Genomic DNA, 24,347 nt, shown 5'->3' on the forward strand with positions numbered 1-24,347 from the left:
TTGAGTATTTGATTGTTTACCAACTTTTGAGTCTTTTTTAATTGAAAGTAACATGTGACCTAAGAGTCCTAATCAGATGTGGAACTGTGCAGTTTTGCCTGGGCTTTGCAATGATCAAAATGTTAGGCAGTGAGGACATTTGCAAGGTATGTTTTCTGCCCTTGAGTGATGTACAGTCTGTACTACACAAATAGAAGCCTGGCATATGATAGCTGCTGGGATAGACAACTGTACAGGGGTTTCCTGTATCCAGGCTGGAGCAAGGAGAAATATCATGTGGCTTGTATATGGCAATAAATGAAGAGACAAAAGGCTTTAGTTTTTATGAAGTCCAGTGTAATTTTTTCTTTCATAGTTCATGGAATTTGCCTATTTAAGAAATCTTTTTTCCACAAACTGGTTATGAAATCTTTGCCTAACACAAAGTCACTAAGAATTTCTCCTATAATTTCTTCTAGAAGCTTCATAGTTTTGGTTCTTACATTTAGGTCTATGCCTTTTTTTTTTTTTTTTTTAGACGGAGTCTCACTCTGCCGTCCAGGCTGGAGTACAGTGGCGTGATCTCGGCTCACTGCAGCCACTGCCTCAAGGGTTCAAGCGATTCCTCTGCCTCAGCCTCCTGAGTAGCTGGGATTACAGGCGTCTGCCACCATGCCCGGCTAATTTTTGTATATTTAGTAGAGACGGGGTTTCACCATGTTGGCAAAGCTGGTCTTGAACCCCTGACCTCAGGTGATCCACCCACCTTGGCCTCCCAAAGTGCTGGGATTACAGGCATGAGCCACCACGCCCAGCCATCCCCAGGATGTTTTTGCCAGGACCTCCCACCTTCTGAATCAGATGGTTCCTTTCAGTCCCAATCCTGCTAGACTTCTGTAGTGCCCAACACTGTGGTCCATTACCTCTTTCTTCAGCTTCTCTCTTCCCCAGACTTTGTGACCCCATTGTGTCCCCATTGTCCTCCTTTCAGATTGTCCTTCCCTGTTCTCTCACAGGCACTTTTTCTTCACATGACCACAGGAGGAACAACTAACACTAATTAATCAATACTCCAGGTGCCTGCAGTTTCATGGTCAGCTGTGTTGGCAAAGAACCATTCTGAAAGGAAGTGTTTTTTCTGTTTTGTTTTGTTTGTTTTGCTTTTTTGTTCTTGGGATCTTTTAGAAAAGGGTCTGCTTTCTCTCCAATAATTGTGTGGCAGTAATATTAAAAAGTGTCTCAAAAATAGACCATCATTGGAGTGGATGAGTCTGGAGATTAGAGGAGAATTGCCATGTTGGAAAACCTAGCAGTTTTGCAGGTTTTCCTACTCACCATCTCAGCCTACTGAGATCTCCATGGTATCCTTTGAGTCACTTTCTTTTTTTACCATGCCCACTTATAAAAAATTATTGAGGTTCACATAACATAAAATTAACCATTTTAAAGTGAACAACTCAGTGGCATTAATACATTTACAATGTCGCCCAGCCACTACCTCTAATTCCAAAACATTTCATTTACTTCAAGGTAATGAATCCCTTATCCATTAAGTGGTCTCTCCCAAGTCTGCCCCTACCCTCAGCCTCTGGCAACCACTATTCTGAGTTATTTCACTATGGATTTATCTATTCTAGATCTTTCATATAAATGGAATCATACCATATGTAACCCTTTACTTCTTTTAGCATAATGTTTTGGAGGTTTTTGAGTCACTTATTAACGCTCTATTTTGTTCTCAGTTAATAGAAATCCCTGGTTACCTCCACCTGTCTGATGAAACTAGTAAATAATCAACAATATTGACAGAAGTATTTAAACAGCAGTGATATCTTAAGGATGGTGATGGATACTGTTACACTAAAACTGGGACATTTCATCATGTAAAAAACTACACAAAATCTCAAACCAAATTCCTCATTAGCAAGACGCTACCATAAGATGTCTTAAGAAAAAGCAGGCAGAAGTGGGAAAAACTGACCACAGCCAAGGGCCAGCTGTGGAGGCCCTCAGACCCGGGAAGGGTAAACGGATTGGAAATTGCATCCTCCCGTCTCTGTCCCCGGAGCACCTAAAATCTGGGTGAAAGAGTCCAATCCAGCCTTACTGCAGTGATCAGGCAAGAAATGTAAACCTAGTGCTTGAAACCAGGCAGATGCAGTCCAGACTCGCCCTCACTTCCCCACTGCCACCCTTAAAACCATCTAGCCCTGACTTGTTTTGTTCTGTCACGTGGATTTGGGTATTTGTGTGGGTTTTATGAAGGTGGTATTTTTAGATGGGAAAAACGAAAAGATTATGGCAGCACACTTAACCGCACAAACACAAAACGTCTATAACAAATGCTATTTTATCTTCAAAGGATAATTATATATAACCTTGAGGAGGGGATAAGGTTTATCCTCATTTTTTCCGTTTCTCCTCCTCTCCTCCCTTTTTTGCATTTGATAATTGCTTAGAATAAAGATATGGAAAGCAGATCCCAATTTCAGTTCCCCTTCACACGCTGTGCAAACATGGACAAACAACCTCTGAACCTGTCACCTCTCAGTGGAAAAAGTGGTGATAACGTCCCACCTCAGAGTTATGATGCTCAAAATGAAGCAATATTTGTGAAAGATATACACATGCCCGTGGTACGCCAGATCGGTGTTTACGTCCCCGTCAGTGAACGCGCCTTTGTTTAATAAGAAGGGCAGCCAATCAACACTTTTCTTGTCTTTTTCTCGTCTGCCTTCCTCCAAGGACTGTGAGGGACTCACATGGGACTGTGTCCCATCTCGGTTGTTTGTCAATCTAGTCCTGCTATGTCGTGGGGACTGAGCAGGCCGACTCCTCCCCCATCGCACGTCCAGGATGAAGAGCGCTGTTTAGGTTTGAAACCTGCAGACTCAGTCCCAACCGAACTGGGCAGACACCAGATCAGCCTGGGCAACTGCAGTCCAGGCTCCGCCCCTCTAAGTCCATTGGCTTATTCAATTCACGCAGGAACCAATGGGCGGAGACGGCAGCCGCGCCGTTTGAGGGCTTAGCCGCGGCCGGCGTATGCAGTGTGCGGCGGCCGTGGTCTGAGCAAGTCCTATCCAGGCGCTAAAGCGGAGACGCATCCCCCGACCCGAGGCTACGATGAGCACCCCGGCCCTGCCCCAGGACCTGCAGCTGCCCCCGAGTCAGAGGGCCCAGTCCGCATTCAAAGGTGAAAGCCGCGGTGGCGGGCGCGGGCCCGGCAGTCGGGGTTCGGGGCAGCGCTGGCGCGCTTCACCCCTCCCCGGCTCTGTGAGAGCCCTGAACGCGGCGTCACGTCCCGCCGCATTCTTGGCCTTGTAGAACGGGTCATAAAAACAGGACCCGCTGCGTGGTGTTAGTGTGCGGTCGCTGCTGGCTGGGATGGGCCCTCCTAAGGAGGAATCCGTTAGGCTAGGGGAAACGTGCGGAGGTGCGGCCGGGACCGGTGTCGGAGACCCAGGGTCCGCGGGGGGCGGGGCTGAGCCGGTTCACGGGCCGACTGCGCCTGCGCCGAGTTCTCCGCCTCTCAGGTGCGTAGCGAATTTCTGCAGGGCTGGGAGTCGGAAGATCATGTGTTATTTCCAATTTCACAACTTCTCCTTCAACTTTATGGAAAGCGAGCGTTGATAGGGTCTTCAAAAGTAATATTGTTATTCCCATATTCTACACACTGGAAAGCAGAAGAAAGTAATTCTCACCTAACCCAGTTCTGGTAAATTAGAACTTTGGAGTCTAGCGCCTCACTTCTACCATTTAGCTTCTTAAAACTTGGCTTTCAGGAGCTGTATGTAGAAAATGATGTTCTCCAGATTTTTCACATACAGTAAAGAATGTGATTCTTATGCAGAGGGGTTTTGGGGACCTGTTATGGTAACAGCCTCTTATAAGATGATTTCTCAAAGGCAATACTGAATTGGGGAATTTTCTGTTATATAGATGTGACCCCAAGTCATCTTGAGGAACCAGCTTTGGAAGTAAACTCTTCATTTAGTCAACAAGATTTATTAGCCGTTATTGATGTTTTAACTAATATTGACTTGTAGCTCTTACCTTTTGTTATCTAGAGCAAAGAAGACAAAAACTCAAGGAACATCTGTTGAGAAGAAAAACGCTTTTTGCATACAAGCAGGAAAATGAGATGTTATCCAGGTAAGGTCAAGTTTATTTCTTTTCACTTCTGTAAAATTGTATCAGATCTGTCCAATAAAAATGCAAAGTAAACCATATCAGTAATTTTAAATGTTCTAGTAACCACATTTAGAAAGGGTTTTAAAAAGTGCTTACATATTATTTTACATCTTTTTTTGGTACAACGTCTTTAAAATCTGGTATCTATTTTACACTTACAGGACATTTCAGTTTGGTCTGTCCACATTTCAAGACTCAGTAGCCACATTTGGCTAGTGGTTACTTTATTGGATGGTGTAGCATTAGATCATCGTTTTATTAATTTTTTTTTTTTGAGACAGAGTCTCGCTCTGTTGCCAGACTGGAGTGCAGTGGTGTGATCTTGGCTCACTGCAACCTCCACCTCCCGGGTTCAAGTGAATCTCCTGCCACAGCCTCCCAAGTAGCTGGGACTGAGTACAGGCAAGCGCCGCCATGCCCTGCTAATTTTTGTATTTTTAATAGAGACAGGGTTGCACTATATTGGTGGGGCTGGTCTTGGACTCCTGACTTTGTGATCCACCCGCCTCAGTCTCCCAAAGTGCTGTGATTACAGGAGTGAGCCACCGTGCCTGGCCTAGATTATCGTTTTCTACATAAATTAGTTCACAGTCTAAGAAAAAAAAAATTATGAAACAAAGTATGTGCATAGACTAGATTATCGACTTACTGTTTACACCAAACAAAGGTCCGTATTTCTATTATTTAGCAAAGCTTTTACTCAGTGTGGGGGAGTTCATCAGGGAAGAGTTGGGTGGCCCTCCCAAATGCTTAGAGATTATTAGTTGTAGTCTCAACCCTCCACAGAAATATCTTTATTATTTTGTTAAAATATTTTCATAATACATAGCTGCAGCAAAAACAAAAACCCATGAAAGTAGATGAAGCAGAAAGGCAAAAGGTCCCCTCACTCTCTAGAGATAACCACTAATAACATCCTTACAGGCTTAGGCCGGGCGCAGTGGCTTACGCCTGTAATCCCAGTACTTTGGGAGGCTGAGGTGGGCAGATCACGAGGTCAGGAGATCAAGACCAGCCTGGCTAACACAGTGAAACTCTGTCTTTACTAAAAATACAAAAATTAGCCGGGTGTGGTGGTGGGTGCCTGTAATCCCCAGCTACTCGGGAGGCTGAGGCAGGAGAATCGCTTGACCCTGGGAGGTGGAGGTTGCAGTGAGCTGAGATCGTGCCATTGCACTCCAGGCTGGGTGACAGAGTGAGACTCCGTCTCAAAAAAAAAAAAAGTCTCAGGTAAAAAATTGTATATACCACCCACACACATATTCAGAGAGTGGAAATGTTAACGCAAATGGGATAAAAATTTTAACAATAGGTGGATCCTGGGTAAAGAGTGTATAGATATTCTTTGACCTGTTTTATATTTTTTGCAATTTTCTGTAAGTTTGGCATTCTAAAATTTTAAAAATAATTTCTAACTTTAATAAGTTGCTTTAGTTTGGAATAAACATTTTATCCTTCACAAATGAATCTTTTACTTCTTTGTTTAAGACAAAAAAGTGATCCTATGTTTTTGGTTTGAATAAGTAAATGAATGGTGATAACCAGATACTGAAATAGGAAGACCGAAGGAGGAGCTGGGGAATTAGGAGTTCTGTTTTGACTATGTTTGAGGTGCCAACCAGACATCCAAGCAGATATGCCAAATAGTTATGTGTCTGAAGTTCAGGGGAGGGGTTGGGACTGGAAGCATAAACTCAGGAATTGATCAGTATACAGATGATATTTACTTAAAAACCTTAGGATGGAATGAAATTACTAGGGAATAAGTAGAGATAATATGGATTCAGACAGTGACTCTCAACCGCTTATTTAAATAGGGAATCCAACAGGGTCAGGGGTTTATAATACTCTTAAACATAATAGGAAGAAAAGAAAATTCTAAACCGCTCCTTATGGCTTAAGTACTACATTTATTCCTTTCAGAAAACAGATGTGAGCCGGATGCAGTGGCTCACGCCTGTAATCCCAGCACTTTGGGAGGCCAAGGCGGGTGTATCACTTGAGGTCAGGAGTTCTAGACCAGCCTGGCCCACATGGTGAAACCCCGTCTCTACTAAAAATACAAAAATTAGCCGGGCGTGGTGTCAGGCGCCTGTAATCCTAGGGAGGGCCAAGGCAGCAGAATCGCTTGAACCCCGGAGGCGGAGGTTGCAGTGAGCCAAGATCACGCCATCGCACTCCAGCCGGGGGGACAAGAGTGAGACTTTGTCTCAAAAAAAGAAAAAAATAATAAAAGAAAACAGATGTCGATTTAAGTGTTAATCACTTCAGCAGTGAATTATTAAATAAGACAGCTGACCTGTATTGCAGCTTTTCAGAATTAAACAGTATTTTACAATCTATCTCTAAAGTATAGATATCCTAAGACTCATTTCAGATAACTCTTCTGAGGGCGGTTTTATAATAAGAAGACAGAATAGGATTAAGTCTCCACACTAGACAGGTGAGTAAGATGGGCTTTTCTTGTCATGCTGAGTTTTGTTTTGTTAGCTAGAAGTTAGTTACTAAGATACCCTGTTAAGTGCCACATTTTGATCTTCCTTCACCATTGTTCAAAATGTATAGTACAGGTGATGTCAAAGTTCTGTACATTCTCCAAGCTGACAGAACAAATAGGTATGAAAGCAATGTAAACAAAATTTATTAACTACTAAATTATGTCAAATGTAAAATATGCTTTTTTTTGTTTTTTTTGAGACGGAGCCTCGTTGTGTTGCCTAGGCTATAGTGCGGTGGTGCAATCTCAGCTCACTGCAACCTCTGCCTTCTGGGTTCAAGTGATTCTCCTGCCTCAGCCTCCAGGGTAGCTGGGATTACAAGCATTTGCCACCATGCCTGGCCAATTTTTGTGATTTTGGTAGAGACAATCACCTGCTAAGAGATGCTCACAGTCTGCCTTGGCCAGTTTATAGCTATAAAAATAAGTTAGGTCAGTTTTTTGAGGAGGGATTTTCTTTGCAATACCACCTAGAAACTAAGGTTCTCTTTTTGAGAAATGATCTCACTCTGTCACCCAGCCTTGAGTGCAGGGATGGGATCTTGGCTGACTGCCTCAACTCCCATGCTTAAGCAATCCTCCCTCCCCAGCCTCCCAAGTAGCTGGGACTACAGGCACCCACCACCACACCCAACTAATTTTTTATTTTTTGTAGAGACGGGGTTTCGCCATGTTGCCCAGGCTGCTCTCTCAAACTCCTGAGGTCAAGTAATCCCCCCATCTCAGCCTCCCAACGTGCTGCTATTATAGGCATGAGCCACCACAACCAGCAGTCCATATTCTTAATGTATCCTAATATAAATTAAGCTGTGAATGGCATATGGTAATTTTTGAATCACTTTTGGGAGGGCTCTTTTTTATAACAGTTTTTTCAATGTAGTACATCTGTTACTAAGTACTTAAAACTAACCCAAGGAGGTATTACTAAAGGTTATTTGAAGACTTGTTTGAATGACTTGAGAATGATTTGAAATAAGATTATTAAGTATTTACAAATTCTGTGGACAGAAAGTGTTAGGACTTTTAGAAACTATCTTTAAATTCCTCAGCCATTTGAGACGGAGTCTCACTCTGTCACCCAGGCTGGAGTGCAGTGGTGCAATCTCAGCTTACTGCGAACTCCACCTCTGAGGTTCACGCCATTCTCCTGCCTCAGCCTCCGGAGTAACTGTGACTACGGGCCCCCGCCACCACACCCAGCTAATTTTTTGTATTTTTAGTAGAGACAGGGTTTCACCGTGTTAGCCAGGATGGTCTCAATCTCCTGACCTTGTGATCTGCCCGCCTCGGCCTCCCAAGTGCTGGGATTGCAGGCTTGAGCCACTGTGCCCGGCCTGTTTACACTATTAAAAATAATTAAAAGTTTTGCGTAGGGCGGGGCATGATGGCTCACACTTGTAATCACAGCACTTTGGGAGGCCATGGTAGGCAGATCACCTCAGGTCAGGAGTTCAAGACCAGCCTGGCCAACATGGTGAAATCCTGTATCTATTAAAAATACAAAAATTAGCTGGGTAAGGTGGCATGTGCCTGTAATCCCAGCTACTCAGGAGGCTGAGGCAGGAAACCCGCTTGAAACCCAGGAGGCAGAGAGGTTGCAGTGAGCTGAGATCATGTCACTGCTCTCCAGCCTGGGTAACAGAGCAAGACTCTATCCCAAAAAAAAAAAAAAAAATTTTGCTTAGGACAAATTTCAACTCAGGTCTTTATTAAATTTAAAATTAGTAGGTCAGTTAATTGTTAACATTGCCCTCTTCTTCCTCCTCAACAGGAAGCCTCCTTGGTACAGGATTGATGGATTAATCATTTTGTTTGTTTTTAAGTAGTAGAGATCGGAGAGTTGTGACATCTGAGGACCAAGTTCAAGAAGGGACTAAAGTGCTGAAACTTAAAACAAAAATGGTAAGATGTGGACATAGCACTCCTAAACTGTCCCCTTTTCCGTTTTGCCTTTCCTAAACACTTTTCTTAAATAATTCTTTTAGGCTGATAAAGAAAATATGAAGAGACCTGCAGAGAGCAAAAATAATACAATAATGGAGAAAAACTGCATTCCTTTAAAACCTTCAAATGAACTAACCAATTCAACTGTAGTAATTGACACGCATAAATCTAAGGATAATAATCAGACTCCGCATTTGTTACTAACTGAAGACGATCCCCAAAGTCAACATATGACATTAAGCCAGGCATTTCACCTTAAAAACAATAGTAAAAAGAAACAAATGACTACAGAAAAACCAAAGCAAGATGCTAACGTACCCAAGAAACCTGTGCTTGGATCTTATCGTGGCCAGATTGTTCAGTCTAAAATTAATTCATTTAGAAAACCTTTACAAGTCAAAGATGAGAGTTCGGCAGCAACAAAGAAACTTTCAGCCACTATCCCTAAAGCCACAAAGCCTCAGCCTGTAAACACCAGCAGTGTAACAGTGAAAAGTAATAGATCCTCCAATATGGCTGCCACTACTAAATTTGTGAGCACTACATCTCAGAACACACAACTTGTGCGACCTCCTATTAGAAGTCATCACAGTAATACCCAGGACACTGTGAAACAAGGCATCAGTAGAACCTCTGCCCATGTTACAGTCCGGGAAGGGCCTCGTGAAAAAGAACTATTACAATCAAAAAAAGCTTTATCTAGTGTCAAAACCAGTTCTTCTCAAAATATAATAAGAAATAAGACACTATCAAGATGCATAGCATCTGAAGTTGTAACCAGGCCTGCTTCACTGTCTAATGATAAACTGATGGAAAAGTCAAAGCCTGTTGACCAGCGAAGACATACTACAGGAAAAGCAACTGTTGATAGTAGATCAGCTCAGCCCAAAGAAACCTCAGAAGAGAGAAAGTAAGTAGATATAATTTTCTTTATTACCTTAGTTTTCAATCAAGTACTATTTGTAGATTTGGCTTATAATTTCCTTGACTGCATTAGAATTTTCTTTCATGGTTTCTCTTCTGTCGTATGCAGGCAAATTTATATTGTGGAACAATATGACCTAAAAGTTTTTGTGTTTGAGTATGTTTTCTAAGATTGCTTTTATAAAATCTAAGGTAAATGCATTAATAATAATTGGGAAATACTTTATAATCTCAAATCAAAAAATGCATTCATGGAATCATTGAGCATAATTGACCTTGATATGTTTAATATTTCATCAAACTTGTGAACTATATATATGCCACTAGAGTAAGATTACTTAAAAAAAGTACTTTTTTTTTTTTTTAACTTTTTCTCTATTTGACAGAGTTCTGACAGCGATTTCAAAGTAATGTTTATATCTGCTTCTAACTATAGAGCTCGTCTGAGTGAGTGGAAAGCTGGCAAAGGAAGAGTGCTGAAAAGGCCCCCTAACTCAGTAGTTACTCAGCATGAGCCTGAAGGACAAAATGAAAAACCAGTTAGGTCTTTTTGGACTACCATGGCAGAAGAAGATGAGCAAAGATTATTTACTGAAAAAGTAAACAACACATTTTCTGAATGCCTGAACTTGATTAATGAGGTAGAGTCTATAATTTGCTTAGCATTTTATAGTTTGCAAATTACCTTCATAAACATTGTTTGTTAGATTATATTGTCAGTCTTTTCGACCAGGAGATGTTGGTAATACTATGTTGACTTAACATTAACTCTGAGATTATTTTAACAATTACTTAATTGTGAGATACACTGCTTCATTCATTAATTGTGAGCTTATTATCCTTTAATTGACTACATTTTGCATTGAGTTCATATAAATATACAGGTTGAGTATCCATTATCCAAAATGCTTGGGACTAGAAATAATTGAAGATGTTTTTTGTTGGATTTTGAAATATTTGCATATACGTAATGAGTTATCTTGGGGATGGGATCCACAGAATTCATTTACGTTTGTTTTTGCTTTTGAGACAGAGTCTCACTCTCACCCAAGCTGGAGTGCAGTGGTATGATCTCAGCTCACCTCCCGGTTTGAAGCCATTCTCCTGCCTCAGCCTCTGGAGTAGCTGGGATTACAGGCGTGCACCACATGCCTGGCTAATTTTTTGTATTTTTAGTAGAGACAGGGTTTCACCATGTTGGCCAGGCTGGTCTTAAACTCCTGGCCTCATATGATCCACCCACCTTGGCCTCCCAAAGTGCTGGGATTACAGGTGTGAGCCACCACGCTCGGCCTCATTTATGTTTTATATACAGCTTATACACGTAGCCTAAAGATACAATATTTTTTATAAGTTTGTGCACGAAACAAAGTTTGTGTACATTGAACCATCAGAAAACAAAGGTGTCACTTTGTCAGCCACCCATTGGATAGTCTGGTTGTTTGGCAACACCGTCATTCCTCACTCTGAATTTCTATGCTACCAATAAGCAATTATTCTCTTACACTTATTTACACATAATTACTTAACAGTTTAAAAAAAGACACATTAATACAGTGAAAAATACATTCAGAGTAACTAAGCAGCACAGTAGCATCATCAGAACACCTGTATCAGCTGTTAAGACAATAACAACAACAAACAGCAGCATGTTTTCAATCTCCATCTATGATGTGTTTAATTAAGAGATATTTTACACTGTATTTTATTTTATTTTATTTATTTTATTTTATTTTATTTTATTTTTTATTTTATTTTATTTTATTTTATTTTATTTTTTATTTTTTTGAGACGGAGTCTCGCTCTATTGCCTGGGCTGGAGTGCAGTGGCCGGATCTCAGCTCACTGCAAGCTCCGCCTCCCGGGTTTACGCCATTCTCCTGCCTCAGCCTCCCGAGTAGCTGGGACTACAGGCGCCCACCACCTCGCCCAGCTAGTTTTTTGTATTTTTTAGTAGAGACGGGGTTTCACCGTGTTAGCCAGGATGGTCTCGATCTCCTGACCTCGTGATCCACCCGTCTCGGCCTCCCAAAGTGCTGGGATTACAGGCTTGAGCCACCGCGCCGGCCAAGTATTTTATTTTTTTAGGTGAGAAGAAACATCAGAAGCAGTTGAAGGACCAGGAAGTGGGTCCTCTAGGCATAAGGAGTCATTCTGCTGGATGGCTTTTTAAGATGTTTACTTCAGAGTCACCTGTCTCATTAGCAGTGGTTTTTGTCTTAGAACTTTGTGTTTGATTTTATAAAGGAACATGATAACTTTTTCTGTTCTGAATAAATGCTGCTCTAGTTCTTCAATAAGCCTGTCACATGTTTTCACCTTGTCACCTATAGGTACATCTTCTGCAGTGTTAATGATGGTCATCTTCATTGTGATGTTGATACTCAAAAGTTTTGGATTTCAGATTTTGGATTTTCAGATTAGGGATACTCAACCTGTATCAAAGGGATAATTGGATTTTTTTACTGAATTACAAATATTTGATTCCTCTGAGATAATTAATGTGTAATACCCTGAGGTGATATTACTGCTTCTAATATTTTGTTTCTTACATCTATTCATCATATTTACACATTATTTTTTACGTTCATTACACATTTTACCAAAGACTAGCAACACAAATGTTGTGTAAGTCGTTATTATCACAGATTAACTTACCTAAAAGACTCAAAAAAAATTCCATTCATCTGGCCAGGTGGGGTGGCTCACGCCTGTAATCCCAGCATTGTGGGAGGCCAAGGTGGGCTGATCACCCGAGGTCAGGAGTTTGAGACCAGCCTGGCCAACATGGTGCAACCCTGTCTCTACTAAAAATACAAAAATTAGCTGGGCATGGTGGTGGGCACCTGTAATCTCAGCCACTCGGAAGGCTGAGACAGGAGAATCACTTGAACCTGGGAGGCCAGAGATTCCAGTGAGCCGAGATCGTGCCATTGCACTCCAGCCTGGGCAACAAGAGCAAAACTCTATCTCAAAAAAAGAAAAACAGAAACAAAATCCCATTCATCTAAGCCAACATCATGTTTTTGAATTTATTGCAGAATTTTGCTATTTAGACCAAAATCCTATGGAGTATAATAATCAGCTCCTTGCAGGGCGCGGTGGCTCAAGCCTGTAATCCCAGCACTTTGGGAGGCCGAGACGGGCGGATCACAAGGTCAGGAGATCGAGACCACCCTGGCTAACGTGGTGAAACCCTGTCTCTACTAAAACATACAAAAAACTAGCCCGGCGAGGTGGCGGGCGCCTGTAGTCCCAGCTACTTGGGAGGCTGAGGCAGGAGAATGGCGTGAACCCAGGAGACGGAGCTTGCAGTGAGCCAGGATCCAGCCACTACACTCCAGCCTGGGCGACAGAGCGAGACTCCGTCTCAAAAAAAATAAATAAATAAAAAGAAAAAGAAAAAAGAAAAAATAATCAGCTCCAGAACAATATTCTGTTTAATAATAGACAATATCTTTGTTTCCTGACTGCTCTTTAATCTTGTTTTGGCCACCCACTAGTATGTAAGATCCATAACAAAACTGAATTCAAGGTATGAGTTCAAACCTTACTCTACTCTTCATGAGCATCTTGTAACTTCTTGTGGTTCAGAACACTTGTGGTTCTGAACATCAGTAAAAGTTACAATCAGGAAAACTGATTCTCTAATAGAATAGAATCAGAGTTTATTTCTGCTCAGTTGAAGTTTTTCCTTTTGATACTATGAACTTTTTCTGCGCTACTATTTAACTATATGTAACTCTGACATAAACCATTACAGATTCATTTTAATCTTAATATCAAAACCTGACGAAGACAATTAAGAGGAAAAAAAACTTCTGCAGGCTATTCTGACTCATAAACATTTGGTAGAAGGTATTAACAAAAATGGAATCCTTCAATATATATGAGAATAAAATCAAGACCAAATAAGTGTTCATTAGTCTCAACTAATATTTCATTTTTTTGTTTTATGCTTATGGCTATCTTTATCATTGATCTTGACTATAGTAGGCTCAATTATTCATAGTTTGTAAGCTAAAAAATATTACACACATTATTTCTTGCTCTTTTAGGGATGTCCAAAAGAAGATATACTGGTCACACTGAATGACCTGATAAAAAATATTCCAGATGCCAAAAAGCTTGTTAAGTATTGGATATGTCTTGCACTTATTGAACCAATCACAAGTCCTATTGAAAATATTATTGCAATCTATGAGAAAGCCATTCTGGCAGGGGCTCAGGTAAGATAAGCATTTACCGATCTTTACGATGACAGTGTAGTAGACAATTTGGAATTAATTTGAAACACATCACAACATAGCTTGAGAAAATTGTGGTTGTATATGTAGTAGTAATAAATGTTTGAAGGCCACAAGGATTGCTGTTTGTTGGCCTTCTAAGTCTTTTATTCCTGTACTGGGAATAAACAGACTTTAGAAAGTGGGTATAAGCTGAAATGTATATTTAATGAAACTTTCTGCATGAAATGTCTTAGCATATTATTGTATGCATTTCCTGGTTGGAAATCTGGAAGACTGAACGTAATATTAAAATTTGTTTATTGAATATAAAGCAAAAGGGATGAAATTAGCTTTATAAATGTTATCAAGCTCTCTTGGTTTTGTGAGAGAACTCTTTCACTTTAAGAGTAAACCTGAATGTACTCCTATATATACACTGTATTAAAATTGAAAAATGGCTGTCTTGGCTGGGCGCAGTGGCTCACGTCTGTAATCCCAGCACTTTGGGAGGCTGCAGGTGGATCATGAGGTCGAGAGATTGAGACCATCCTGGCTAACACGGTGAAACCCCGTCTCTACTAAAAGTATAAAAATATAAGCCAGGTGTGGTGGCGGGCACCTGTAGTCCCAGCTACTCGGGAGGCTGAGGCAGGAAAATGGCGTGAACCCGGGAGGCGAATGTGCAGTGAGCCAAGATCGCGCCACTGCACTCCAGCCTGGGCAACAGCAAGACTCCATTTCAAGAAAAAAAAAAAAGAAAAATGGCTGGCTTTTCCAATTTATAGACTAAAAATGAAGGATAGAATTCTTCATTGGTCCTGTCTGCATACACAAAATGGCAATAAACCAGTTTCTCTAACATTATTACCTCTGTAATGGTTTGATACCATACTCCTTACCTCTTCCAGCCTATTGATAACACAAAGCTTTGGGTGTAGAATAAATCATTTCTTGAGTTTGTGTGGTTGGGTTTTCTTTTGTTTGTTTTTATGGATACATGTTCTTAAAATGTTTCCTTTTAATCCAGGTTTCTCAGAAACACATTCTTGGAGATTGTTTACATAGATAATTTTTTAAAACTCCTTTTTTTAAGAAAGATGTATTCACCTTTGTCTCAACAAAATCAACAAATGCTGTTTGACTTTTCACTTAAGTAAAAAATCAGGTATTCAGCAGATAGTCTCTCAGTGGCTATCATGTGTAAAAGTCTTTTCAGAATGGTAATTACATTTGACAGATGCTACCTGGAAAGGAGTGTTAGGCCCCTACTATGTTGTATCAGAAGGGACATTACTTAAGGCAACCAAGGACATTGTAGCAAGGATGCAAAGCTGGAGCCAAGGCTCACATAGAAAGCAATAATGTAAACAGAAAGATATAACACCAGAGGAGAAGCTGCTGGAAAACAAGAATCAAAATTAGCTAAGATGGCTGGGCACAGTAGTGGATACCTATAGTCCCAACTACTTGGGAGGCCAAGCTGGGAGGATTGCCTAAGCCCAGGAGTTTAGGCAACGTAGACCCTATCTCTTAAAATTAGTGACCAGGCATGATGGTTCATGGCTGAAATCCCAGCACGTTGGGAGACCGAGGTGGGAGGATCGTTTGAGTCCAACAGTTCAAGACCAGCCTGGGCAAGATGGTGAGACCCCATCTCTGCAAAAAAAAATTTTAAGTTTTTTTGGTGGTAGACAGTTGTGGTCACAGCTATGCAGGAAGCTGAAGTGGGAGAATTGCTTGAGCTCTAGAGTTCAAGACCAGTGAGCCATGATTATGCAACTGCACTCCATCCTGAGTTGACAGAGCAACACCCCGTCTCAAAAAAAAAAAAATTAGCCGAGAAAACTGAAAGCAGGATAGCTGAGTAATTCAGGACTAAGTTCTGGAACTAAGAATGTGAATTACACCTTTCCTAATCTTCATTGTGTTGGATGGAACATAGTAAAAGCTTATAATATCTGATAATTAATGGACTCTTAGTAAATTCGTGAATGAATATGTTAAGATGATCAACCTTAAGCTCTTCAGAGATACATTTCATGTAACAAAAATATAACCGTAGACTTAAATGTAAGAGAAAAGGAGCAAGGCTTAAGTAAAATTGTGGGGAAAGTTGTTAAATGTGAAATTCTACGCTGGGTGTGGTGGCTCACACCTGTAATCCCAGTGCTTTGGGAGGCTGAGGCAGGCGAATCATGAGGTCAGGAGTTCAAGGCCAGCATGGCCAGCATGGTGAAACCCTGTCTCTACTAAAAATACAAAAAATTAGCTGGGCATGGTGGTATGCGCCTGTAGTCCCAGCTACTGGAGAGGCTGAGGCAGGAGAATCACTTGAACCTGGGAGGTGGAAGTTGCAGTGAGCCGAGATTGTGCCGCTGCATTCCAGCCTGGCGATAGAGGGAGACTGTCTCAAAAAAAAAGAATTCTGTCCTTCATTTTTAGTCTATAAATTGGAAAAGACAGCCATTTTTCTTTTTTTTTCTTTTTTCTTTTTTTTTTTTGAAATGGAGTCTTGCTCTGTTGCCCAGGCTGGAGTGCAGTGGCGCGATCTTGGCTCACTGCACATCCGCCTCCCGGGTTCATGCCATTTTCCTGCCCCAGCCTCCCGAGTAGCTGGGACTACAGGTGCCCGCCACCACACCTGGCTTATATTTTTATATTTTTAGTAGAGACGGAGTTTCACTGTGTTAGCCAGGATGGTCTCGACCTCATGATCCACCTGCAGCCTCCCAAAGTGCTAGGATTACAGACGTGAGCCACTGCGCCCAGCCAAGACAGCCATTTTTCAATCTTAATTATTAAGTGGTCTGAGAAGCATGGTTTAAGAGCCACTCCCTTACTTTAAAATACAGTATGAAGTTTTAATCACAACTTGGATACCTAGTTAATGTCAGAGAAAATAAAACTTACATGGATCTGCTTTATTCATTTAAAAAATTAAGCCTATTGAAGAGATGCGACACACGATTGTAGATATTCTAACAATGAAGAGTAAAGAAAAAGCTAATTTAGGTAAGTTTTAGTTCTTTTATTTCCTTCAAGTGAATTGTTGTTTTTTTGTTGTTGTTGTTTTTTAACTTTTAAGATCAGGAATACATGTGCAGGATGTGCAGGTTTGTTACAAAGGTAAATGTGTGTCATGGGGGGTTGTTTTACAGCTTATTTCCTCACCGAGGTATTAAGCCTAGTATCCATTATTTTTCCTGATCCTCTCCCTTCTCCACCCTCCCATGTGCCCCAGTGTGTGTGTTCTTGAGGTGTCCATGTGTTCTTAACTCCCACATGCAGTATTTAGTTTTCTGTTCCTGTGTTCGTTTGCTAAGGATAATGGCCTCCAGCTCCATCCATGTTCCTGCAAAGCACATGATCTCGTTCCTTTTTATGGCTGCATAGTATTCCATGGTGTATGTGTACCAAATTTTCTTTATCCAATCTATCATTGATGGGCATCTGGATTGATTCTATGTCTTTGCTATTGTGAATAGTGCTGCAGTAACCGTATGCGTGCATGTGTCTTTATAGTAGAATGATTTATAATCCTTTGGGTATATACCTAGTAATGGGATTATTAGATCGAAAGTATTTCTGTCTCTAGGTCTTTGAGGAATTGCCACACGGTCTTCCACAATGGTTGAACTGATTTATACACTCCCACTAACAATGTAAACGCATTCCGTTTTCTCCACAACTGTGCCAGCATCTGTTATTTTTTGTCCTTTTAAGGATAGCCATTCTGACTAGTGTGAGATGGTATTTCATTGTGAATTGTAGTTTTATTGTTTCTTTGCTGAATTAGTTTTTCTTTTATCTTTTTTGATTGTTAAAATATATAGGTTGTTTTCTTTCCTCATACTTCCGTTGACCTACCTCTGAGATAAAGTGGCTTTATGTAGTATTTTTAATTAGGAGATGTGGCTCAATATTTAGATTTGTCACTGAATGTCTATGAAAGTTGCATCGTCTCTCTAGGCTTTAATTGTCTGCCTTAAAAATGAGGCAGTTTGACTAGATATCTAGACTTTTCACCTGTTAAATTCTGAGCTCATTCAGGAATTCTCTTTGCTGGGGATAGTAGATGGAGATAAGAGATTCATTAGTTGCCAGTCATAAAAACATTTTAAGATTCAGATAAAGTTAATGCCAGTTGATATGACTTTAGGCAAAAAATACCCTCTTATCTGTAAAATACAGATTTTTGGGGACCATTGAATAAAATAATATAAAGTTTCATAGTTGATGACACATAGCAAATTCATTAAACTGTTGTCATTACTTAACTTTAGAAAAATGGTTTCCAATTATTTGCTATAACTGTATATTTTACAGTCAACAAATATTTGAGTGCATATTATATACCATCGCCTATTTATCTAGTTGTTTTCTTTTTATTAATTTTAACAAGAGTCGTACAGTTTGAACTTTTTCTTTCTTTTTTTTTTTTGAAAGAGTCTTGCTCTGTTGTCCAGGCTGGAATTCAGGGGCGCAATCTCGGCTCACTGCAACCTCCAACTTCTGGGTTCAAGTGATTCTCCTGCCTTAGCCTCCTGAGTAGCTGGGATTACAGGCATACGCCACCATGCCCGTCTAATTTTGCATTTTTAGTAGAGATGGGGTTTTGCCATGTTAGGCAGACTGGTCTTTACCTCCTGACCTCAGGTGATCCGCCCACCTTGGCCTTCCAAAGTGCTGGGATGACAGGTGTGAGCCATAGTGCCTGGCCAACAGTTTGAACTTTTAAAGTCTCTTGATATATGCTGCCAGATTGCTTTCCAGAACAGTTTTAGTACTCTTTTAGTATGCAAAATTAATTTAAGATGTAGAGATCTAGGTTGAAGGGCTAAACCTTAAAAAAAAAAACGAAGACCATACTAAAGTTCTAAATTAAGGCCAGGCTCGGTGGCTCACACCTGTAATCCCAGCTCTTTGGGAGGCCGAGATGGGCAGATCACCAGGTCAGGATATGGAGACCATCCTGGCTAACACAGTGAAACCCTGTCTCTACTAAAAATACAAAAAATTAGCTGGGCGTGGTGGCGGGCGCCTGTAGTCACAGCTACTTGGGAGGCTGAGGCAGGAGAATGATGTGAACCTGGGAGGCAGAGCTTGCAGTGAGCTGAGATTGCGCCAGTGCACTCCAGCCTGGGAGACAGAGCAAGACTGTGTCTCAAAAAAAAAAGGTCTAAATTAAGTATGTTATGTGAGTTTTTGATTACATGTATTAACTGAAAAAAAAAAAAAATCTGTTCATTGGTGTTAATATGTTAATGGCTGTGCTAATTACTATGCTAATTGCTATGTTGGAGGTCTTGATTCTAATGGCAGCATGCTTAGTTCATCAGGGATTATTTCAATATATGGTGACTGCTAATATGTACCAGGGGAACATACGGAACATCTATATGATCTGATCTTACTAGTAGTAGTTAGTGAAGGAGCTTGAGAAGCAGGGAGAGAAGGGGAAACTGAGGAAAGACTAGTATACCACAAACAAAAGGAGGAGAAAAGTTTAAGAATAACCCAGTCCTGGCCGGGCACGGTGGCTCATGCCTCTGTAGTCCTAGCACTTTGGGAGGCCGAGGCGGGTGGATCACGAGGTCAAGAGATTGAGACCATCCTGGCCAACATGGTGAAACCCCGTCTCCACTAAAACTACAAAAATTAGCTGGGCGTGGTGGCACATGCCTGTAATCCCAGCTACTCGGGGGGCTGAGGCAGGAGAATATCTTGTACCCGGGAAGTGGAGGTTGCAGTCAGCCGAGATCGCACCACTGCACTCCAGCCTGGTGACAGAGTGAGACTCCGTGTCAAAAAGAAAAAAAAAAAGAAAAGAATAACCCCGTCCTGTCTCTTATTCACAAAAGACAGTGAAGTGGAAATTCAAATTTCATAAAAAGGTCTTCTCTTATAATTCTGTCTCCGGAGATATGTGGAAAGATGAAAGCAGTATTCTGATTAAGTTGCTCTTCCTATCTTACAGGATAATACTAGTTGGTGTTTTCTAGCAGGTATAATATTTGATTAGTCTTTAGATAGGGGAAGGAGCTATCCATAAACTCTTGGTTTTCTTAAATGTATAATTGTAAGTTCTGGATATAAAACCAATTTCACAAATCAGTTATTTGTGAACAGCAAAAGACCGTAAGTGGTCGAAGTAGTTCAGAAGAGGGTTAAAAAAAAAAAAAGAAAAGAATAACCCCGTCCTGTCTCTTATTCACAAAAGACAGTGAAGTGGAAATTCAAATTTCATAAAAAGGTCTTCTCTTATAATTCTGTCTCCGGAGATATGTGGAAAGATGAAAGCAGTATTCTGATTAAGTTGCTCTTCCTATCTTACAGGATAATACTAGTTGGTGTTTTCTAGCAGGTATAATATTTGATTAGTCTTTAGATAGGGGAAGGAGCTATCCATAAACTCTTGGTTTTCTTAAATGTATAATTGTAAGTTCTGGATATAAAACCAATTTCACAAATCAGTTATTTGTGAACAGCAAAAGACCGTAAGTGGTCGAAGTAGTTCAGAAGAGGGTTAAAAAAAAAAAAAGGACAAATAATAAGAAACAGGTACCACGTGGGTGTTTCACAACTACCTCAAACACAAATAGCCAAACTTGAACACGTAATTTTCCCCTAAACTTGATTCTTCTTTTAGTTTAGACACCTTTAATGTCTTCTGATTTTGTTCTTAAAATTCAGCCAAAAGCTTAATCTATAAATGTATATTCTATAGGAGAAAATATGGAGAAGGCTTGTGCAACCAAGGAAGAAGTCAAAGAAGTCAGTATTGAAGATACAGGTGTTGATGTAGATCCAGAAAAACTGGAAATGGAGAGTAAACATCATAGAAATTTGCTATTTCAAGATTGTGAGAAAGAGCAAGAGAACAAAACAAAAGATCCAACCCATGATGTTAAAACCCCCAATACAGAAACGAGGACAAGTTGCTTAATTAAATATAATGTGTCTAGTACACCATACTTGCAAAGGTAAACTTTTAAAATGTACTATGATTTGTTTTCATGCTTGGGGATAATAAATATGGCATTTAAAAATCTTTGAGATAGCTTCAGATTACAGCTACCATGTATTAATATAGAAAAGTTTTCAGGCCGGGCATGGTATCTCACGCCTGTAATTTCAGCGCTTTGGGAGGCCGAGGCAGACAGATCACTTGAGCCCAGGAGTTCAAGACTATCCTGGGCAACATGGCAAATCCCCATCTCTACAAAAAAATACAAAAAAATTGGCTGGGCAAGGTGGTGTGTGCCTGTAGGCCCAGCTACCTGGGAGGCTGAGGTGGGAGGATCACTTGATCCCAGGAGGCAGAGGTTGCAGTGAGCCAGGATCATGCCACTGCACTCCAGCCTGGATGACAGAGCAAGAGCCTGTCTCAGAACAAAAAAGAAAACAGAAAAGTTTTTAAACAACTAGAATGTCATGAGAGCATTTCACCTCTTAAATACTGTATTTACTTTCCCTAACTATTGCCATTTTGAAAAAGAAAACTTTTTTAAATTTTACTTGAATCTGTGTGTTATTAATAAGAGTAGGTTTTGGCATTCAGGAATTAGCCAGTTCTACAGATACTCAGGTATCTACTGTGTACAAGTTGTAATGACAAATTGAGAAAAGGGTAAGTTTCTCACTTCAGTGAGCTTATAGTACCTCTCTAAAAGGCAATTACATGCTTTTACATGGTTATAACATACAAGCTATATAGTATGGTACATATCATGAAAGTACAGAGTAAAAATGTTAACATGTTTTTGAACTCTGGGAATATTGTTTTAATTTTCAGTGTGAAAAAGAAGGTGCAGTTTGATGAAACAAATTCCGCATTTAAAGAGCTGAAGTTTTTAACACCAGTGAGACGTTCTCGACGTCTTCAAGAGAAAACTTCTAAATTGCCAGATATGTTAAAAGATCATTATCCTTGTGTGTCTTCATTGGAACAGCTAACGGAGTTGGGAAGAGAAACTGATGCTTTTGTATGCCGCCCTAATGCAGCACTGTGCCGGGTGTACTATGAGGCTGATATACCATAACAGAAATAAAGCTCTGACAGGGAACGGGGTTTTTATTATGTGTGAGGTATTTTGTTTTGAGTAGCTTTATACTGCCCTTAGGTCTGGAGTTGGCCATGTACCTATGTATCCTAAGTATTCACGGCAGTGAACTCCTTTATTAACATTCATGTTATGGCAAGAGTTGTCCTGCTCTGCATTGGAAAGCTAATCCCACCTTGTCAATCTCAACCGACTGTTTTTTTTCTTTAAGATAGGTAAATTTTGTCAGCTAGTTTACTATGTTCCTTGAATATAAACAGGTTATAATACTACCCTGTTAACTTTACTAAATATAAGTACAGTAATGATGCATCATTAGCAAATGAGGTATTCTAGGTTAAATGTGTATGTTTGCCTTGACATATTTTTAAAAGTGATGATGTACCTCTGCCTTTAAACAGAATGCTATTTTTTTTTTTTTTGGCCTTTCTTGGATTAATCAAAAGTTGTATAGAATGACTCACTTGGAGTACTAAGACACAGGAGGTTTAGCTTGCTTTCTTAACCAAATTCATGTTACCCAGACTTGTGTTCTCTTGTGTCCCTTGGACTGCATGTTGATTGATGAAAAGTGTCTGTACTGTCACTTTTTGTCAGTAGTAGTCTGTGGTCTCATAGTCTGTGGTCTCGTGGCCTCTTTAGATTATATTGGGGTCACCAAGAAGGATACTTAATTAAATATCCCATTTCTAAGAGAAGATACTTTGTGTGAGAAAGGAAAGATGCCAGATTTAGTGGTTTAACTTCTGTAACTTCACTTGATAGATTTGAAACAATTAGAATGGAGTTAGGGAAAGAATATATCATACTGAATAAATGTCATTCTGGTTTATACAGCATTTCTAAAATACCTGATACTAATACTTGTTTTGTTCCCTATAACATAAAAACTTCACTGTTAAGTCATGTCCCCTGAAACATGATAGTTACATACACAGTTTTCTCTCCACACATAAATAACACTACTAAAGTTGTTTTGTAGGGTTCCAAACTAATAATTATATGGCACATAGTTGTCAACTCTGCAGTTTCAAATAAGTGACTTTTTAATTGTAAAAGATTAGTTTAAAAACTATGAATGTGGTTGAAGATCACATGCTTAGTCGTTTTTATGTTCATTCCATTTGTATATCTCTTTTTCTATTTATTGACTTCTCATGTTCTAGAGAGTAGGACTTTTATTCTGTGTACCTGATATATATACAATTAAAATATCTGTATAATGATGTTTTAATGAAGTTTATTTCAACAAATATTTTATGAAATGCAGATTAACCACAGTGAATGAATTTTAGCTTTCCTTTTGAAATACATTGTAAGATTCGACTTGAGGTTTTTGACACTGAAGTACATGCTTAATGGTGTATTTTCAAAAATCATCAGTCTACTTAAATAAACTTTACCTAATTTTTTTCAGTTTAACAAAAACGTAACTATACCTTTTTTCATATTTTGACCCAAAATATGCCATTTTGAAATAAAGTTCAAGCTTTGATGCACTCTCAGCTTTTTAATATCCATACCATATAATTCATTTGTCCATATAGCATAGTTTGAAATGCCTTTGTAAAGAGAACTCAAGATAGAACTTTTACCTGAGGGGAAAATCTGTCTCTAAATAGTCCTAGTTCTAACATTCAACCAGAGGTCTTACTCCTTTTCTGATGCTTAAGGACAGCTATGTTATCTCTCCCCTAGGTTTGTTCCAAGCTAAATGATGTGATACCATGCATAAGCATCCAGTAGAGACATAACAGGGACCCCTCTTAAGGGCCTGCTTGGATCTTCCCTTGCATAGTAATAAAGGAAAAATCTTGAGTCGCTTCAAGGGAAATTCCAGGTACCTAGCTAGCCTCAAAACAGTGAATTGAGCAGCCTGGAATAAGGAAAAAATGTTTGGTTCCCTATAGAAATAAAAGATAACATCTTGACATTTGAATGTTTTAGAACAGATCCATACCAGATGCAAATGCCAGCCACTGTCAAGTGGACCTCAGATAAGGGGAAACAGGGCTAACTCTAACCACGATTCTTTGTTCTAAATTTCTTCCTGAGGGGCCTAGAGAGAACCATGCCCACAGGCCAAACCTTAACATTCCTTTCTGCTGACCCCAGGTTTTTAGACAAAGCCCTACTTTATCCATTGCAAAGCTCTGAATCTACCTATGACCTGTAAGCCCCTGCTTCAAGGTAACCACCTTTTTGGGCCAAACCAATTATAACCTCCATGTATTGATTTATGATTTTGTCTGTAACTTCCACTTTCCTGAAAGGTACCCCTGCCATTAAAAACCCTGTCTTCCAGCTGGGCGCAGTGGTTCACGCCTGTAACCCCAACACTTTGGGAGGCCGAGGCGGGTGGGCTGAGGCAGGAGAGCCTCTTGAGTAGCTGAGATTACAGGTGCCCACCACCATGCCCAGCTAATTTTTGTATTTTTAGTAGAGGTGGGGTTTCGCCATGTTGGCCAGGCTGGTCTTGAACTCCTGACCTCAGGTGATCCGCCCACCTTGGCCTCC

At 40.2% G+C, this 24,347-nt stretch overlaps 2 protein-coding genes across 6 annotated transcripts in view; one reads left to right on the forward strand and one right to left on the reverse strand.

Annotated features, from left to right (window-relative positions):
* The window catches only part of VPS36 (vacuolar protein sorting 36 homolog), a 41,056-nt gene extending 38,304 nt beyond the window's left edge, over positions 1-2,752 (reverse strand). Inside the window, exons 1-2 of the mRNA XM_033177626.1 lie at positions 2,625-2,752; positions 2,557-2,589 (exon numbers count right to left, since the gene is read on the reverse strand). The gene's annotated coding sequence lies outside the window, so the exon portion shown is untranslated. The remainder of the gene's footprint in view (positions 1-2,556; positions 2,590-2,624) is intronic.
* Positions 2,753-2,818: 66 nt separating this feature from the next.
* Positions 2,819-23,327, forward strand: CKAP2 (cytoskeleton associated protein 2). 5 transcript variants are annotated; one of them, XM_033177619.1, is made up of 9 exons: positions 2,819-3,175; positions 4,050-4,134; positions 8,497-8,572; positions 8,656-9,524; positions 9,975-10,179; positions 13,597-13,767; positions 16,710-16,779; positions 20,495-20,750; positions 21,563-21,837. In XM_033177619.1, exons 1-9 carry the CDS (start codon positions 3,106-3,108, stop codon positions 21,807-21,809), a joined length of 2,049 nt encoding a protein of 682 aa, XP_033033510.1. In that variant the 5' UTR covers positions 2,819-3,105; the 3' UTR covers positions 21,810-21,837. The 5 variants fall into 5 exon arrangements, with proteins under 5 accessions (XP_033033510.1, XP_033033513.1, XP_033033509.1 ...); XM_033177618.1 differs by having other exon boundaries at positions 2,905-3,175; positions 8,494-8,572; positions 21,563-23,327; XM_033177621.1 differs by lacking the exon at positions 2,819-3,175 and adding an exon at positions 3,486-3,697 and having other exon boundaries at positions 21,563-23,325.
* The last annotated feature ends 1,020 nt before the right edge of the window (positions 23,328-24,347 follow it).

Source organism: Trachypithecus francoisi, unplaced genomic scaffold, assembly GCF_009764315.1.
Source record: "Trachypithecus francoisi isolate TF-2019V2 unplaced genomic scaffold, Tfra_2.0 Lachesis_group18, whole genome shotgun sequence".
Taxonomy (NCBI): domain Eukaryota; kingdom Metazoa; phylum Chordata; class Mammalia; order Primates; family Cercopithecidae; genus Trachypithecus; species Trachypithecus francoisi.